This window comes from Choloepus didactylus, chromosome 1 (genome assembly GCF_015220235.1).
Source record: "Choloepus didactylus isolate mChoDid1 chromosome 1, mChoDid1.pri, whole genome shotgun sequence".
NCBI classification, from domain to species: domain Eukaryota; kingdom Metazoa; phylum Chordata; class Mammalia; order Pilosa; family Megalonychidae; genus Choloepus; species Choloepus didactylus.
The window spans coordinates 139,480,766-139,499,554 of NC_051307.1; the positions used below are offsets into that span (position 1 = coordinate 139,480,766).

General features: G+C 36.7%; 1 protein-coding gene across 6 annotated transcripts in view; it reads left to right on the forward strand.

The window, feature by feature from the left end:
* Positions 1–18,789, forward strand: part of PLCH1 (phospholipase C eta 1) — a 262,393-nt gene that overhangs the window by 154,951 nt on the left and 88,653 nt on the right. For 3 of the 6 annotated variants that reach the window (XM_037842070.1, XM_037842071.1, XM_037842073.1), the window contains exons 5-6: positions 1,071–1,200; positions 4,523–4,732. In XM_037842070.1, the coding sequence (XP_037697998.1) occupies positions 1,071–1,200; positions 4,523–4,732 (340 nt within the window). The remainder of the gene's footprint in view (positions 1–1,070; positions 1,201–4,522; positions 4,733–18,789) is intronic. The other 3 variants (XM_037842072.1, XM_037842075.1, XM_037842083.1) reach the window with 1 other exon arrangement.

Genomic DNA, 18,789 nt, shown 5'->3' on the forward strand with positions numbered 1-18,789 from the left:
CTCTGTTTTAGTTCTATGCCTTTTCCTTACTTTGATTCTCAGACTTGTACTTCATATTGTTGCCTGTGACTTAGAAGTTTCGGCCTATAGGTAAGAGCTGTGAAGCCTAGTAAAAGGAAGGGGAATGTAGAACAGAGACAGGCCTTGTCTACAGGTGGAAAAGGAGTACTGGACCAGGTTGCTAGAGACCTGGGTTTGAGACCTGACTCTCTTAGTAAACTGTAGAAGCTGTCTCCCTCCCTTCTAGTTTCATATCCTCATCTGAGTGATGATGAGATTGAATCATGGTCTCTGGAGTCCCTGCAGTGGTAACGATTTTCTGAATGTTTGAATGGGAATGAGAGAGGAGAACGGAGAAGAGCATGTACCCTGAGGTATTGTGAAGGCAGCAAGTTACTACATGAAAAGGCATAAAAGGAGAATATGAGGCCTAAAATTGGAAAGGTGTCTTTGGGGTTTGAAAAATTGTATAACATCATAAAGAGAGTCTTGAACAGAAAGTGCTTGAGAACTACAATACCAGGCTATTCTTACTATATGCCATCTATGTGCTTCATAACCTTATATGTGAGAACTAATAAGGACAGAAGATTTGTGTTATGAACATGGTAGGTAAATTGAGAAAAACTGCTCAGAGAATGAGAACTAAAAAAGGATAATATATAAAGTCTCATGGAAATATTCTAAGTTTATGTAGTTTGCTAATGGAGAAGTGAATTAAGCTAGTATCTTCTTGCTAGAGTGGAATTAGAACCAGTAGTGTAGAGTTTTTTTCCTTGTAATTGAGAAGGTGTAGTGTTTTCTTGCAGTAATAGATTTAGTAATTAATTTGGGTAAGATACATAGAAAGTTTTGAGTTAAAGAGGCTCTCAATATAATCTGGTTTGACTCTCATTTCATAGTAGAGGGAATCACCTATATATTTCCCCCCCCTTCTGTTTCATTCCTATGAGTTGGGCATTTTCTATGCAAGTTCTTGTGTTGCTGATAAATATCCTTGTTGAGTATTCCATGAGGGAGCAGCTTTCATTTTGATGAAAACACAAATGTTTTCCTTAACCCTTCTGCATGTGGGTGAAGCAGACCTTTGAGGAAGCCGATAAGAATGGTGATGGCTTGTTGAATATTGAAGAGATACACCAATTGATGCATAAACTAAATGTCAATCTGCCCCGAAGAAAAGTCAGACAAATGTTTCAGGTACGTTTTCACAATTTCATCAGCCTTATATAAAATACATGTTGGAGGTTGTTGTTAAAAGGTGATTTTGTTTTGTTGGAAATTAATATTACCCACTCTGTACAGTTCTATTTTTCTTTAATGAAGAGAGACATTTTGCATCAAGTGAAAAAACTTCATAAACTTAACATGTACCCACAATTTCACATTCTAAAATTCCTTTTTCTGTTGTTGCTGTTTTCAGAGAGTAATTATAAGCTCTTTACTTGACATAAAATAGTGGAGTAAACTTGGCTAGATCCCTTAGAGAGGATGATAATATCTCATCTGTCATCCTTACAAAGTTGCTGTGAGGATCAGGGATCAGAATAGACTAAGTAACATGAAAAAAAAAATAGAATTTCTCTAAAATCCTCAAGAGCCCTGTATTTTGTTTCAGAGGAGCCTGTCAAGATTTAGAACCACAAGACCTACGAGTGCTATATCACTCCTACCATTTAGGGAGCTCTCCAGGGGTTCATTCAACTGCTTTTCGATGTTAGATTAGGTGCACTTTCGTGGTTGATAAAGCATTAAGGAAAATCCCTGGACCCAAACTTATTCTGTGGCATCCCACTGGGATTGTATTTAGTTCTTAAGCTAAGGTGCACAAATGAGCACTGTTAAGCTTAAGTCAGGACAAAGACAATGTTAGACTATTAGTAATTAATAGAATATTAATTTATTAAGTTCTTATTTGGAGAGAAGTAGTATGTATCCATAAGGCATGTTTTGTAGTTATTTTCTATTTGAAGTGACTAGGTAAGTGACACTTTGTACATGGAAAAATAAACATGGGAGGTGATGTTTTAAGATGTTTAATGTTTTTTGCTTTCTTTGTTTTCTAAGAACTTGTTCTTAGAGTGGTAAGGGCAGAATAACATGGGATATGAATTGTACCAGTGAAGGGGAAATGGAAGCTTGCTCAGTTCTGGGATTCCTTACAGGGTCCTGTTCTTGGGAAGCTCTTGGTTGGAGATTGTTTGCATTGCGGAGAGCTTAGTCCCTTTGCACTGGAATATAACATGAGGGAAAGGAAAGAAGAGAAAACAAGGAGTTATGCTATGTAAGAGACCCCAGAAATAGAATGAGAGAGTTTGGAGAGAAACGAGTTGTCACAAGTAGAGCAAGTCTTCTAACTGCTTGGAAAGATTTGCCATGTTTCTAACACTCCGTTATCGCACATTTGGCCTGTAGTGAGCCCCATCTCCCAATCTCTTCCTTCCCGTTGGAGATGTTCATGGTACTGAAGAAGTAGCTGCTGATTAAATAAGAGAGACCAAGCTAAAAGAGGACAGCGACCTCTAAGCCTATAGAAATAATGATAGTATTGTTTGGAAGTATATGAGATATTAAACTATTTTTACTTTGTTTTATATTTTTCCCCCTTGGAAACTTATTTATCTTGAATGTACCAAGTACTCTAGAGGGTAAACCATGAAATGTTTATGTCAAATGTCTTACGGGTTCAAGGTAAATCCTTTAGCAACTTTATGAAAATGTTACGAGTATCTTTGATGACCTTAGTATTAAAAACTTATCAAGTTAGAAGTCTCTGCATAAGTGGTTGTGCCTGCCATATGTAGTACATTTCCGCCATGGCTCTGGCATCCAGCAGTGCTCTGTACATATTCTCAGCGGGTGTGATAGGACTGAGGATTTTAGTACTATTTTAAGAACATTCTCCTTTTCTTGACTGGTAAAGAGATTAAAGACTTCCTAGAATTTTTCTTTGATTTTTTGTTACAGTGCAAGGTTCAACTAATGTTTTCTAAAATAATCTTCTGAGGCACAGATGACCTCTTTTGATGTCTTTAGATGCTACTGCTTAAACCCTAGAGTTTTATTATTCCTAATTGGTTAGGCATTTATGAGGAAGTCTTGAAAAATGTGTCATGTGTGTATCAAGGGTTAGATATTTTGAAATAAATTCATGCAGATATGTAGCCATTAGACTCAATTCCTTAGGAGGTAAAGCACCTCCAACCAAGAGCCTCACACACCAAAAACATAATGTTCTGTAGCCCTATCTATTCTACCTTTAAAATAACAGAAGGCAAGTACAGTCAGCCTTATATACAAACTGTGTATGACCTAAATATTGGTCAAAAGGTTTGCTTGTAAGTGGATTCAAGGTTAGCAAGGTTTAAAAAAAGTGTCGAGCCCTTTAACTTTCAAATCTATGTTTAAAATGATGTAACAGCTGAGTGCACTTAAAAACCCCATGCATTTCAAATGTCATTCATTCTTTATCAGTTTTTGTCCAGTTTGATTGTATTCACTTATAATGAAGATCATATAGATGGGTTAGTTGCTCATTATTTATCCCCCGTGATTTTATGGTTTTATGACAAGTTCAGTCATTCATAAGTGTGATACAAAGTGATATTTGCTCACTGAATAATTGTTAGAAACAAATAATTTCAAACAAAAATCAATCTTTATTGATTGTTAAGACTTTTCTATGGAAAGAAAGCAGGAGGTACCAATGATTCTGATAACTATAAGAGCAATAACTTCCTATAACAGAATCAAGATAGATTCTCTTATAGGTAAAAATTAAATTTGATTGGAGGTAATGTTTAGTTCGTAAGCCGACAAGAGATTGGTAGTTTGGTTGTGCATTAAATATATCTTCTTGCTTTTGTTCTTGATTAGTCTTTACAGAGATTTCTCTTTTTTATTAGTTTCTTCAAAAGACCAGTGTTTGGTTTCATTGCTCACCTTCAATGTTATGTTTATGTTTGTTTTCTAATTCAAGGCTTTCTGCTTTTGTTTGTTCCTTATTTCCTTCTATTTTCTTTTTCTTAATTTTTTCTACCCTTTCAAGCTGAATTCTTAGCTTGCTATTTTTAATCTACCTTACTTTCTGATAAATTTATTTACAGCTTCAAATTTTCCTCCACTGTTTAACTTCATTATTCAAGTTTTGATATGTAGTGCATTTGTTCACTTCTGTATGTTTCATAATTTCTAGCATCATTTCCTATTTTGAAATGTTGTCCCCTCCATACATACATACATACACACTTTTTTTTTCTTTCTTTGTTGTGATGTTGATTTATAAATTTACCACAGTCAGAAAAAGTGATTTGTATAAAGTATGATATTGATTCTTTATGATTTGTTGAAATTTCCTCTGTGGCCAAATATATGGTCAATTTCTTATATGTGCTTTGTGTTCTTGAAAAGAATGTGTATACATCTTTTGCTAAATGTGTACTAACTTTTTATAGTAAATACAGTTTCCTGGTACTGAATTTCTTATGCCAAACTCACCCTGCCTTATGTTTTCCTATGTCAGATTCTCGCCGTGCCTTATTTTTCCCTGTGCCCCTTTCAGGAAGCTGATACAGATGAGAACCAGGGAACTTTGACATTTGAAGAGTTCTGTGTTTTTTACAAAATGATGTCATTGAGACGGGACCTTTATTTGTTGCTCTTGAGCTACAGTGACAAGAAGGATCACCTAACAGTGGAAGAATTGGCCCAGTTTCTGAAGGTGGAGCAAAAGGTATCATTAGAATATTGAATTTAATATTTACTTAGAAATACTTGTGAAAGATACATGGGTTTTTCTTGGAGTTGGATATAGGTATACTTTAAATTTAGCATGGGGTTAAATACCACAACTCCATAGTAATCTTATCCCTGAGTCATTTGAAATGCATTCCCAATGGTTTGTAAGAGGAAATGATAAATCAAACACTGGCTTATACATTTTTTTTTTTTTAACCTTAGATGGATTGAGTATGGATATGCATATTTGTTCACAGAGAAATGAATGTTAACTTATATATGTTTCATTTTAGAAACAATGATAATGCTTTCTTTATACTAATAATATAGTTAGGTATCTATTAACTAAACTATGACATAATTCTTAGCTGGCAATATAGTAGGTCATTGATAATTCTGACGGGAAATTGGCATTTGACCAAATCAGAAGGCTAAGTAAATTAAGTCCTGATTAGCAAAATGAATCCCTAAACTATATTTAAAATAAAACCTTTAATTTTAACATTACATAGACTGAACTGTGATAACAAAGCTAGTCATATCACAGCTCTTTTTTTTTTTTTTTCAATATCACCTGAAACTCTTTTTGGTCTTCATTAAAGTAGAGTAATGAATGAAAATTTTCCTTAAGTTTCTTACCCTTTTATATTAGAATTTTTTTTGGGGGGTGGGGGTTGGGAGGTTTTTAGTTTTGCTGTAGTTAGTGAGGTTTATTTACCTTTTCATTTTCTGTGGATTTATGGACTCTTAGTTTTAATATCAAGAACTACTTATTCTCTTTATCTGTTTTAAATGAAAGGCATTTATCTGCATTGAAATCATAAAGAGTCATTGAATATTTGGACTGTAAGGTATAGTAATACAGTAGAACATATTCTTTCTACAATATCCATAAGAATAATCATGTGCTTGAGCACTTTTTAAAAAAATTCCAGCTTTACTGGGAAGCTATGGTATTCACATACCATAAAATTCACCCTTTTCAAGTGTATAATTCAGTGTTTTAAAAAATATATTCATGGAATTATGTAACAATCACTACTATTGAATTTCAGAATATTTTTAACATCCCAAAGAGAGCCCTCCTACCCATTAGTAGTCACTCCCCATTCTTTTCTCCCCCTTACCACTGCCACCCAGTAATTTACTTTCTGTCTCTATGAGTTTGTCTATTCTGGATATATTATATAAATGGAATTACCCAGTATAATGATTGATTATATAATGATTGATTGGCTTCTTTTACTTAATGTAATGTTTTCCAGGTTCATCTATGTTATATATGTATCAGTACTTCATTCCTTTATATTGCCAAATAATTTTCCATAGCATGGATATACTGTATTTTGTTTACCCATTCAGTTGATGGATATTTGGGTTTTTTCCAGTTTTGGTAATTATGAATAAGCTGCTATGAACATTCATGTACACATTTCTGTATATATATACTTGTGTATATACCCATGTAGAATTACTGAGTCGTATAGTTTGAGCACTTCATTTAACTTGGATCTGGATATTTAAAGAACTTCATGTGAACCAGAATAAACTTCTGCCATAGAGTTTCAATGAGTAGAGCAAAGGATCAATAGTTGAACATTAGAGGGAGATAAACTTTCATTAACTCTAGGAAGCATAGCTGATCAAGAATTGGGCAACTTCGGCAATTGTGAGTTTTTGTCCTTGGAGGTGTTGACAAAGGCTCAAGATTTTGTTAAGGAGATTCAAGTATGGATGGATGCTTGGATTAATAAGATTTCAGATTAATTCATTCTCTTGTAAGAACACATACTCTATGTAAGACATTGTACTAACTTTTGGGAATGGACAAAACCTCCCCCCAGAGAGCTCACTATAAAGAGATAAATATGTTGATATTTATTTGTAATTTTGAGAGTCTATGATATGATAAAAGAGAATGTTAAGAAGTGAAATAACATATTTTTAAAGATTTCCTAGATGTTTCCTTTTTTTTAAAATTTTTATTTTGAAATTATTTCAAACATATAGGACAGTTGCAAATACAATACAAACCCCATACAGAGAAGTTCAACACCTCCCCACCCCTAGATATCTGTATCTACCAATTTTACATTTTGCTACCTTTGCAGTACCTTTCTTTCTCCTTCCTTCCTTCCAACTCCCCCCCCCCCTTTCTTACAACTATATCTATTATCTTTATATCAATTATCTATCTACCCATTTATCATCTTCTGAACATTTGAGAGCAGGTTGCATATATCATACTCCTTGAACTCATAACACTTCCATGTACATTTCCTACAAACAAGGATATTCACTTACATCGTTAACTTAACTGCAGTTAATTCAAGAAAATTAATATGGATATAAAGCTTAAATTCTATATTCTAATTTTTCCTTATGCCCCCTTTGAGCTTTTCTCCTCCATTCTTAGATCCACTCCAGTATCATATATTGCATTGATTGTCATTAACTCTTAATTAACTTTTTTTTAAACAATTAACTATTTCAAAAAAAAATTTTTTTTAAAAAAAAAGGTATACAATTAAAAAAACATTTCAAACAAACTATAAAAGGGAGTAAGAAAAAGACAACTAACCTAAATTATCTACTTTACTTCCAACATGTTCCTACTCTAACCCAAGAAAATAACCTAATATAGCAACATTTCTGTGAACTTGTTCCTACCATACCTGTCAGAAATTAACAGACCATAGTCATTCCTGGGCATTCCAGAATGTTAAATTTACCCACAATAGTTTATCTGTTCTTATTGGGTTATCATTTCCCCTTCATTAATTGCTCTCTATTGCTAGTTACCCAACATTCTACATTATAAACCATTTATTTTAGGAGTGTGTTGTTTAACTCCAGGTATTTGTGAATTTTCTAAGTTTCTGATGGTTATTGACTTCTAATTGTATTCCATTGTGGTGAGAGACTGTGCTTTGAATAATTTCAATTTTTTAAAATTTATTGAGGCTTGTTTTATGTCCCAGCATATGGTCTATTCTGGAGAAAGTTCTGTGAACACTAGAGAAGAATGTGTATCCTGGTGATTTGGGATGTGATGTTTTATCGGATTGTTTAGGTTTTCAATTTCCTTATTGGTCTTCTGTCTGGTTGATCTATCTATAGGAGAGAGTGATGTGTTGAAGTCTCCCACAGTTATTATGGAAACATCCATTGCATCATGTATTTTGTGGCACCATGATTGGGTGCATAAACATTTCTGAATGTTATTTGTTCTTGTTGAATTGCCCCTTTTATTAGTATGTAGTGGCCTTCTTTGTCTCTCATAATATCCTTGCATTTAAAGTCTATTTTATCTGAGATTAATATTGCTAATCCTGCTTTCTTTTGGCTGTAGCTTGCATGAAATATTTTTTCCATCCTTTCACTTCCAATTTCTTTGTGTCCCTGTGTCTAAGATGAGTCTCTTGTATGCAACATATTGATGGTTCATATTTTTTGATCCATTCTGCCAATCTATATCTTTTAATTGCGGAGTTTAATCCATTTACATTCAATGTTATTACTGTGAAGGCATTTCTTGAATCAGCCATCCTATCCTTCGGTTTATGTTTGTCAGATATATTTTTCCCCCTCTCTCTTAATGTCCTTTAATGAACCAATATTGAATCTCTTTAGTACTGAACCTTTTTCCATCTCTCTCTCCTTTCTTTGTTTCTCTTGTTGGCAGGTCTCCCTTTAGTATCTGAAGTAGGGCAGGACTTTAATGGATAAAGTATTCTTGGTTGGAAATTTTTCTCCCTCAGAATTTTGAATATGTCATGCCACTGCCTTCTTGCCTCCATGGTGGCTGCTGAGTAGTCACTACTTAGTCTTATGTTGTTTCCTTTGTATGTGGTGATTTGCTTTTCTCTTGCTGCTTTCAGAACTTGCTCCTTCTCTTAAGTATTTGACAGTCTGATCAGAATGTCTTGGAGTGAGTTTATTTGGATTTATTCTATTTGGAGTTTGCTGGGCATTTATGCTTTGTGTATTTATATTGTATAGAAGGTTGGGGAAGTTTTCTCCAACAATTTCTTTGAATGCACTTTCTAGACCTTTACCCTTCTCTTCCCCTTCTGGAACACCAATGGGTCTTAAGTTTGGATGTTTTATTTTATCTGTCATATCCCTGAGGTCCATTTCTATTTTTTCATTTTTTTCCCCCATTCTTTCTTTTCTTCTTTCATTTTCCATTCTTTGGTCCTCGAAGTTGCTGATTCGTTGTTCAGCTTCCACTAGTCTTGTACTATGAGTATCCAGAATGTTTTTAATTGGTCAGCAGTTTCTTTTATTTCCATAAGATCATCTATTTTTTTATTTACTCTTCCAATTTCTTCTTTATGCTCTTCTAGGGTCTTCTTGATGTCCTTTATATCCTGTGCCATGCTCTTCTTCATGTCCTTTATATCCTGTGCCATGCTCTCATTGTTTGTCTTTAGCTCTTTGATTAATTGCTCCAAGTACTGTATCTACTCTGATCTTTTGATTTGGATGGTTGGGTTTGGATTATCCATATCATCTGGTTTTATCATATGCTTTAAAATTTTCTGTTGTTTTTGGCCTTTTGGCATTTGCTTTACTTGATAGGGTTCTTTTAGGATATGTATGATTATTCAAAGACGAATCTCTAATTTGTCAGATCTACAGCTTGATGGTGTACACTTTCTGTAACTAACCAGCAGATGGCATCCGTGAGTCACTTATTCCCCCAAGTCAGTTCTCCCCAACTTTGTCTTTGTGGTGTGTGGGGGTCTGATTCTTGTGGGGTCCAATTGGTGCACCAAGTTTGGGTGTGTTGTTGGTGCTGTCTGCCCTGAATGTGGGGCGTGTGTCTGAGCAATTAGGGAGGGAGGGCAGCTTTAATAATCAAACCTCCCAGGTGTTCCTGGAGATGTAAGGCTGTTGCAAGAGTCTAAACCTTCATTTCAGTCTTGCCACAGATGGTCTCCACCGCTGACCCACAAGTCTTTGGTAGTGGCATATGATCCCTGGGATTTCCGAGAGGGTCCCTCTTCCAAGCCGTGCCCTTCTAGGGCCTCTACTGAGGGAAGGTTGTTCTATGTCACAAGTGCGTGCTGACCCTCATGGGAAGTTCTGGGCCGCCGGGCCGTGTAGGGGCATTCCCAGCCTGCTGTAAGGATGACTGTATGGGGCGTATTAATTTCCCCCTTTTCGCACAGCTCCGCCTTCCTAGCTCCGGGACAGTTAGCTGTGGGTGCGCGAAAGGCTGTTGTCCATGCCTGAGATTGTGACATGTGCGCGTATTGCTGGAAACACTTCCTGTCACATTGGGTTTTTTTGGCGCGGCTCTGGGCTTTGGCTCCGGTGCTGGGCAGGAATGTTCCCAGCCCACTGAGAAGATGGCTACAAGGGGCATGGTTTTTTTCCTTTGGCTAACCTCTGCCTTCCTCGCTCCGAGATAATTAGCAGTGGGTGTGTGAAAGGCTAGCTTCCACGCCAGATATTGAGGCATTGCACAGCCTGTTCTTGCTGCACTTCACTGTGCGGTTCTCGCTGCCGTATCTGCAGCCGCTTTTGGGTATTTTTAAAAAAGAACTAGTCCGCCTCCAAACACCAACCCTCAGTTTCCCCATGCTGCAGCATGGCTGCTGGATATTCAGTGGCTTACTCACTCATTTCAGAATGCAGACTCCTGGTTTCACCAACTGCATGGTCCCTGTGGATTTAGCAGACATTGTCCACCTGGTACATTGCTGGAACTGGTGTTCTGGGTCACTTTCTGGCTTTTATCTAGTGTTTTTCACGGAGGTGTTTTTTTGCCCTGTCTCTCCTAGCTGCCATCTCAGGTTCTCCTAGATGTTTCCTTTTTGAAGCAGAATAAAATTGAATTATTTTTCTGGTACTATTTCTTCTGGATCATTTTTTTTTTTTAAACAAAGGTAACTTGTTGAGATACCAAAAATATTTATTAGTGAAACATTGTTATTAATTAATATACATGTAGTCATGCTCATTTATATTGATCCCAATTTGAATTAAATTCATTTTTTGAAGTGGCTTTCCATTTGAAAGTTACTTAGCTCTTATAACTTAGTTTATTTTGCTCCACTTGACCAGAGAATTATCAGTTATACTTGCAATAGCCTAAAGTCTTTTTGTCATTTATAATCTGTGCTAGCCCGGGCTTGTAAATAAATAAGTGGTACAAAGGTTCACTGACTTAAAATTTGCTCCAATTGATATGGATACACCTTTTGTAGCATTAAAGTGAAATTTTTGAATTTTTTTCACATGCAGGTTAATTTGATGGTCAGGTTCTACAATCTTTTACTTTAACAAGAATGAAAAAGATAAAGAGTATTTGGTACACCCATATCTGTAGATATATTTCTTTCTCTGAACTATTTACTTATCAGGGAGCTTAATTTTTCACATCTTTTGAAACATGTGCTATCTGAAAGAATTGTTTCAGTTTAAAATTAAGAAAACAGTGAGAAAATTGTTATTTATCATTAAACAAACCAATTTAGGTGCTAATATAGTAGGTATAGAATGATAAATTGGAGTTGGTTTAATTAACGTTTTTATACCAATCAAAAGCAGTGAGTTCTCTGCTTGATGCGCTCAAATGACCAACTCCCGAGACACCAAGGTTTCAAAGGGAGAAAGAGTTTATTGCTAGGTGTGAAGCAGGAGATCAGATGACCTATCGGCCTAAAAATCTGTGTCCCCAAACTGCAGTAACAGATAATTTTATGGTATCAAAGATGGGCAGGTTTTTGGATAATGAGCATGATGGCTTGACACAACGAGGTTAGAGATGATCTGATTATTGAGTGTGCACAGATTGATTGCATGCTTAGTCACAGAATGTATGTAAGAAAATGGTGGCCTTAATATGATGATGGGTGTGATTTTTAGTATTATAATGAGGTATAGGTCACTTATAGGTTAAAGGTTTAAGCTACAACACATGTCAGGTGGGCCAATTTTGGTCAGATCCAGCTCCGTATAACAAGATAGTTTTGGACTTGGGGTGGGTTAGTTCTGGGTTGATGCAAGGCCCTTCATTAATAAACATGAGGAGCTGTTTTTAGTGATTGCAGGACTAAAGTTGAAAAACAGGATAAAGGTGTACAAGTGAGGGTCAGTCACAAAGTTTTTATAATCATTAGATAAGGGCTACATAATTATACAATAATTATCAGAGTTCAAGGCAGCTGGTTGACAGTTCAGAAATTTCAAGTATTTCTATCTATTCTAATATACTAGAAAGTAACAAGAAATATTTATATAATGATTCAGTAATCATAATCATTTCTTAAATCCTAAATTCTCAGTTAACAGTTTCTGTGGGTGGCAGAGATGAATATTTTTCCTTGTGTTTGTTTTTCAAATGAATTTCTTGAACTTTATTTGAAAGTCTGCCTAAAATACAAAAAAGAAAAAAATGGCTGTATTCTTCTGTCTTGTTTTTCTTTTGTACTTATCTTGTGTGTGGATGCATTTGTGCAAGAGAGAGAGAGAGAAGGAAAGAGATGGCCACTGAGAAATTCTGTGGAGAGATCTACTCTGTTCAACTGCCATTAAAGACACAGCCACTGGCTTAGCACTATTAGCTCTTACTTGAGACACACAGTACCCAAGTAGAAAATAGTTTTAATGCTGTTCTTGATGTTGCTTTCAAAAGAAAATTCCAAAAGTTTGAGGCACCTTTCCCTTATTCTTTTCATTAAGAATAACCTCTTTACAAGCAAGTTAACATTTCATTTGGCTCTAATGTTGTGTGTTTGTGTGTGTGTGTGTGTGTGTGTTTTAATTAGAGAAGTTGTAGGTTTGCAGAAAATAGAGTTCCCAATACCTCTCTATTAATAACACCTTACATAAGTGTGGTACATTTATTATAATTGATGAAAGATATTATAATTGAACTATTAACTGTAGTCCATGGCTTACATTAGGGTTCACTGTTTGTGTGCTACCGTTCTTATGTTTTGTTTAAAATTTTTATTCTAGTTAATATGCATACAATCTAAAAATTTCCCTTTTAACCACATTCAAATATACAATTCAGTGCTGTTAATTACTTTCATAATGTTATGCTACTGTCACCACCATCCATTCTCAAAACTTTTCCATCACCCCCAAACAGAAATTCTGTACCCATTAAGTATTAATTCCTATTCCCTCTCCCTGCCCTAACCCCTGGAAGCCTATGTTCTAGTTTCTGACTCGATGAATCTGCTTATTCTAATTATTTCACAACAGTGAGATCATACAATATTTGTCCTTTGTGTCTGGTTTGTTTCACTCAACATGATGCCCACAAGATTTATCCATATTGTTGCAAGTATCAGAACTTCATTTCTTTTTATGACCAAATAATGTATTTTTGTTTATTATTGGACTCTGTGGTAGAAACGTGTTGAACAGACCTACATGCCTAGCCTTGCTTGCTCTGTGACTTTGAGCACATTACTTAACCTTTTGTCCTCGATTTTGTAGGCTATAAAATGCTTTCAGTAATAATATTGCCCTTGCCAGACTAGTGTGAGGATTAAATGAGATATGGATGTAAATCCCCTGAACACTGCCTGTCATATTAGCTGCTCAATAAAAGTTGGCTGCTCAATAAATGGTGATATTAGTTTAATAGCATAGAGCTGGCCATTTCCAAAGAGCTGTTTTAGATTGCAAGTGGGCAGGTGTCCACACTCACTTTGCTGTAAAATTCTATATATAACTAAGATTTTTTCTGAATTTCTTCTTCTCATTCCTCCCCTCTTCCCCCATCCCAGGCAATATTTTTCTTTACTCTTTTACTACAATCACATACATTTTAGCAGTAACATATTCAGTTTTTGGGAACTTTGTTGTTAGTTTCTTAAGGGTTAAACCAAGCAACGCTCAGCAAAACGTTTGAGCAAAGTCAGTTATTTAAATTAGTTTGATGATTTAGCAAAGGTAGAGATTCTCCCTTTTAGAAGTTCACTATAAGACAGGTAGAAAATGGGAATGGGGTAGTAAAAGGGAAACTCTCCCACCCACCCCCACCCCCGAGAACATGCCATCTCAATTTCTTGCTCTTAAAACTACTTCTCCATGCTCACCTCAAAAACCTCACAGTGAAGTGGAAAGAGCATTAGATCAGGGGTCCCGAAGACCTGGACTCCACCCGCTGCAGCTTTAGTGGTTGGAGAATCTTGGGCAGGTCAGCGTTCGTTGTTTCTGGGCCTTGGTTTCCTGACCACTACAGAGGGAAAAGGATATCTGCTTTTCCTGTCTCACAAAGTCAAATTCGGAAAGGGCTGTATCCATGAATGTGAAAACCCTTTGACAGAGCTATTCAGAAGTACGGCAAAGTGAAGAATTAAAATTAAAATGCTTAAAATTACTGACTTCAAATTCATTCTGCTAGTGGAATTAACCCAATCCATTTGAATAGCAATAGTGAATGCTACTTGCTAAGGGGGTTTCTTCCCTCCTTTTTATTATGTTGACATTCTGCCAGTAAATTTTAGTTGGGGAAGAAAGAAGCCAGCGTTCTGTGACTTCTGCCCCTGGCGGATGATTACCTGTATCCAGTTTAATTTTCTAAATTTGCTTGAAGCTGCATATGGGCATGACCTGAAAGAAGTTTTTAAAGACATTTAAAAAATTATCATACAACAAGAGGCAGAAACCATAAAGGCAAATATTAATGTGCTGAAACTTTAAATTTACATGTGATTAAATATATCAGACACCATAACATTAAAGTCAAGTACAAACTAGGAAAACATTTATAACATACGAAATAGAGAAATGCTGTATTTCCTTAATATGGAAAGCATGTTCATAAATCATCTAGAAAACTAAATGAATACCTCAATTAAAAAATGGGCAAAACAGTTGAAACCAGTGAAAAAAATTAATAAATATGCACTAAACCCATGAAAAATGTTTACTCTTCATTAGTCATAGGAAAGGGTAAAATTAGTTTTGCCGGTTTGAATGTATTGTGTCCCCCAAATGCCATTATTTTTGTGGTCTTGTGTGGGGCAGACCCTTGGGTGCTGGTTGGATTTGCTTGGAGTGTGCCCCACCCAGCTGTCGGTGATAATTTTGATGAGATGTTCCCATGGAGGCGTGGCCCCACCCATTCGGGGTGGGCCTTGATTGGTGGAGCTATATAAATGAGCTGACTCAAAGAGAGAAAAGAGAGTGCAGCTGGGAGTGATGTTTTGAAGAGGAGCAAGCTTGCTAGAGAGGAACGTCCTGGGAGAAAGCCGTTTTGAGGCCGGAGCTTTGGAGCAGATGCCAGCTGCCTTCCTAGCTAACAGAGGTTTTCCGGAGGCCATTGGCCATCCTCCGGTGAGGGTACCCGATTGCTGATGTGTTACCTTGGATGCTTTGTGGCCTTAAGAGTGTAATTGTGTAGTGAAATAAACCCCTGTTTTATAAAAGCCTATCCATCTCTGGTGTTTTGCATTCTGCAGCATTAGCAAACTAGGACATTAGTAAAGGGTAAAAGAACTGCTACCTACATGATATTCTTTTCTTATATTTCTGGGGAAGTGGTAAATTGGTTCACTCTTTGGAAAGGGCAGCTTTTCACCTAATAAAAACTTTATAATTTATAAAACTTTGGCCAAGCAGTTTCACATCTAGTATTTCATCCTAAGGAAGTAATTTAAGTGGGTACAGAAAAAAAAAATAGTTATAAATTTATACATCTCAGCATTTTTTTAAAAATAAGACACAACCTAAATTGCAGCAAGAGCCGAGAGTCAAGAGTTTTGTGGGATTTTTAAGTTTAAAACTGAATTTTCACAATGGGACATATCTGAGGAGATATAAGAATCCGTTTGTCAATTTGTTTAGTTTCTTATAGCATATAAGATTGGTGTAGAACACCAAAGTATTGAACTTTATAGGTTACTCACTTGTGAAATGAAATATCTCTGTTGGCCACATAGGCTGTCAAGGATTAGGTGAAATCAAATATCAGTCCATGGGTCAGATTTTTATTTCACTGAAGCTCTATGAAAATTGAAATTTATACCTTGACAGGTTCAATTGCTGTTTGATTAGGACTTTCATCCTTAAAATGTAGATGTATTAAAGGAAATTCTCACTGTCTTTTATATTCACGATAAAGGGCAGGTTAAGTGGGAAGCCAGCAGGCTGAGGTTTCTCTTTCATCACCTCCTTACATCCATAGATGAAGATCACAGTCATCGTCTAGTATGTGGTTCTAGAGCAAGAGGGTTGCTTTGGATCTTTCTTTCATTTTTGCCCCCTGCGTTTGCCAAAGAACCGCATATATCTCGCTCAGAGTTCTTATCCATATCTTGGCACTGGGGCAGAGTGTTGTGTTTATTTCTATTCAGGGTTGTGGCTCAGGAGTGATAATTTTATTTTTTCCCCTCACCCCTTGGGCAATCCTTCTTAGCAAGCTCTACCCTCCTTTTATCCTTTTGTTTGTTATGGATTGGGGAGGCGGGCAGGGAAGAGGAGGCAGGGATTTTGAAGCACCCTCATAGTTTGAAAAACCTTCCAGCTCTTAACAAAGAGCAAAGGCTACCTCTATGGGTAAGTCATAAGCAGATTTCTGTTTGTGCACAGCTTTCGTCTGACATGTGCATGGGAAAGGTTAGCTCTAGGCGAATTTCCATAGCTCTTCTGTTACCATGCTAGAAGGTTGTTTTCTTATTTTAACTTTGTTTTCCATCAGATGTAGATCTATACATTATCTGTTTGTAGTGGTTCAAAAAGTTGCCCATTTTGCTTCTTTATGTTTTCTACTAAAACATTTTCCTGATTTTTCTGATCCAATTCCAGATGTCATTTGTACCATCTCCCTTCAATGAAAACATAATGGCCTAATGGCCATTCTAATCTCTGCTCTCTTATGAGAAATAATTATAAATCCTTCTTTGCTCTTCACTACCCCTTTCTGGTATTAGTGTACCTTTTATCTTTTTTTTTTTTAAAGCATTTTCCTCATCATAAAAACATCCTTCAAGAACCTTTCCTGAATTTCTGTACTATTTGTCTTAACTATTCCCAACTAAAGCAGATGTGAAATGTTTCAGATTAATTATATATTGTAGTATTTTGCTGCCTTGAATATATTTCTCAAAGGACATATTCTGTGAGATAATCTTATATTCAAATGTTTTGAAGTTTGTGGTTTAATTTTAGGATCAGTTAGAGGTAATCATTTTGGGAACATAAATTGTTATGGTGGTCATCTTGTTGTGTTGAAAACCTAATGAGCATCCATTTCGAGATGCTTCTCCACAAATTACACCAAAATACAGTAAAGAGGCTTTTTTTTTTTCCTGCATAAAACCACAAAGACAAAGAAAAGAGGAGAGGAGACATGAGCAACTAATTCTTGAAACTTGTCTGACCTAACGGAAACTCGAGAATATTGAAACCCAAGCCCATCCCAGAGGGTGAAAAGCCATGAAACAACTCCATTTGCTTAGCAGCACCCCAGAAAATCTCAGGAATTAGAATCACATGATCCTTCTGAAAGTAGAAGAGGAGGAGAGGTTGAAAACACAAACACAGGTCCGAAGTCTATTTAAGAACTAGTTAGGCCTCCAGATCCTTTTCCCTGCCCCATGCAGCAGGACAACCGTCTCTTTTCCACCAGGCAAAAAAGCTGAAAGTATGAGTTGAAAGAGGGTAGACCAAAAGGACCCAGGCTAAGGGATAGGAGACACAGCTGGATGTGGGCACTATACTGAAAACATGGGGATTGTGGTAGATGGTTTTTAAAAAGGCTGCAAAACATCTTACCTGCTTGTTTGCATGCCCCTTTGCAATGTGACTTGGCCTCTCTGTATTAGTCAGGGTTCTCTAGGGGAACAGAACCCACAAGAGATCTCCATAAATATGAGATTTTATAAAAGTGTCTTACACAAGTGTGGGGATGCACGAGTCCAAATTCTGTACTGCAGGATACACAAGTCCAGATTCCTCAGGGCAGGCAGCGAACTGAAAACTCTGATGAAGGTCTTTGATGAACTCCCCAGGAGAGGCTGGCTGGCTGAAAAAGAAATGAAAGTTCTCTCTTCTCCCTTAGAAGTCTTCACCTGATTGTATTAAATCCAACTGATTGGGTTCTCCCATTGCAGAAGACACTGCCTTAGTTGATCGTAGATGTAATCAGCCACAGATGCAGTCAATTGACTGATGATTTAATGAACTGGCCACACAATATCCTTGCAGTAACTGTTAGGCCAGTGCTTTCTTGACCAGACAACTGGGCACCATCATCTGGCCAAGTTGGCACATGAACCTAACCATCACACTCTCCTCCCATCAAGAAGAGTCTATTATTTTTCTGCCCCTTGAGCCTTGGCTGGCCTTGTGATGTGCTTTGGCTAATGAAATGTGCAGAAATGATGCACAAGTTTTGGAGACTAGGCCTCAGAGAGGCTTGAAGCTTCTATTCTCACCCTCTTGGAATTGTGAGACCATCATATGAGGAAGCCCAGTTAGTTTCTTTGAGAATGGGAAACTCCATGGAAAAAGAAGCCCAGTCAGTAGCTAGCACCGACCATAAACACAGAATGAGGCCATCTTGAACCATGCGGCTGCAACTGAGTGACCAGATGACTCCAGTTGCATGAGTAACCCTAGGTGGGATCAGCAGAGTAACTGTCCACCCGATTTCAGTTCCAACTGTTTTCCAACAGAACTATGATTCAAATAAGTGGTTGTTGTTTTAAGCCTGTAAATTCTGGGGTGGTTTGTTTCATGGAAATAGATAGATAATTAATACAAGAATTAAATGAACATCTAGGCATTGAACTCTGTCAACTGTGGCCCCCTTCTAATACTCAGCTCCTAGGTTTATCCTCTATAGGTAGTAGACTGAGGGAATATTACCAGCCCAAGGGGAAAATTAAAACCCCTAAAGATGTTTACATCAGAGGTCTTCCAAAAAAATAGCACAGCCAGAGAATTCTGCAGTGACGCTCATCAGCCACCAAGCTCTGCCCCATGAAAATAGAACTTCCAACCAGCTTATTAGTAACTTGATCTTAAATATGACAAATATCCAAGTCTCACTACATGTCTCAGGAAATTGCCTAA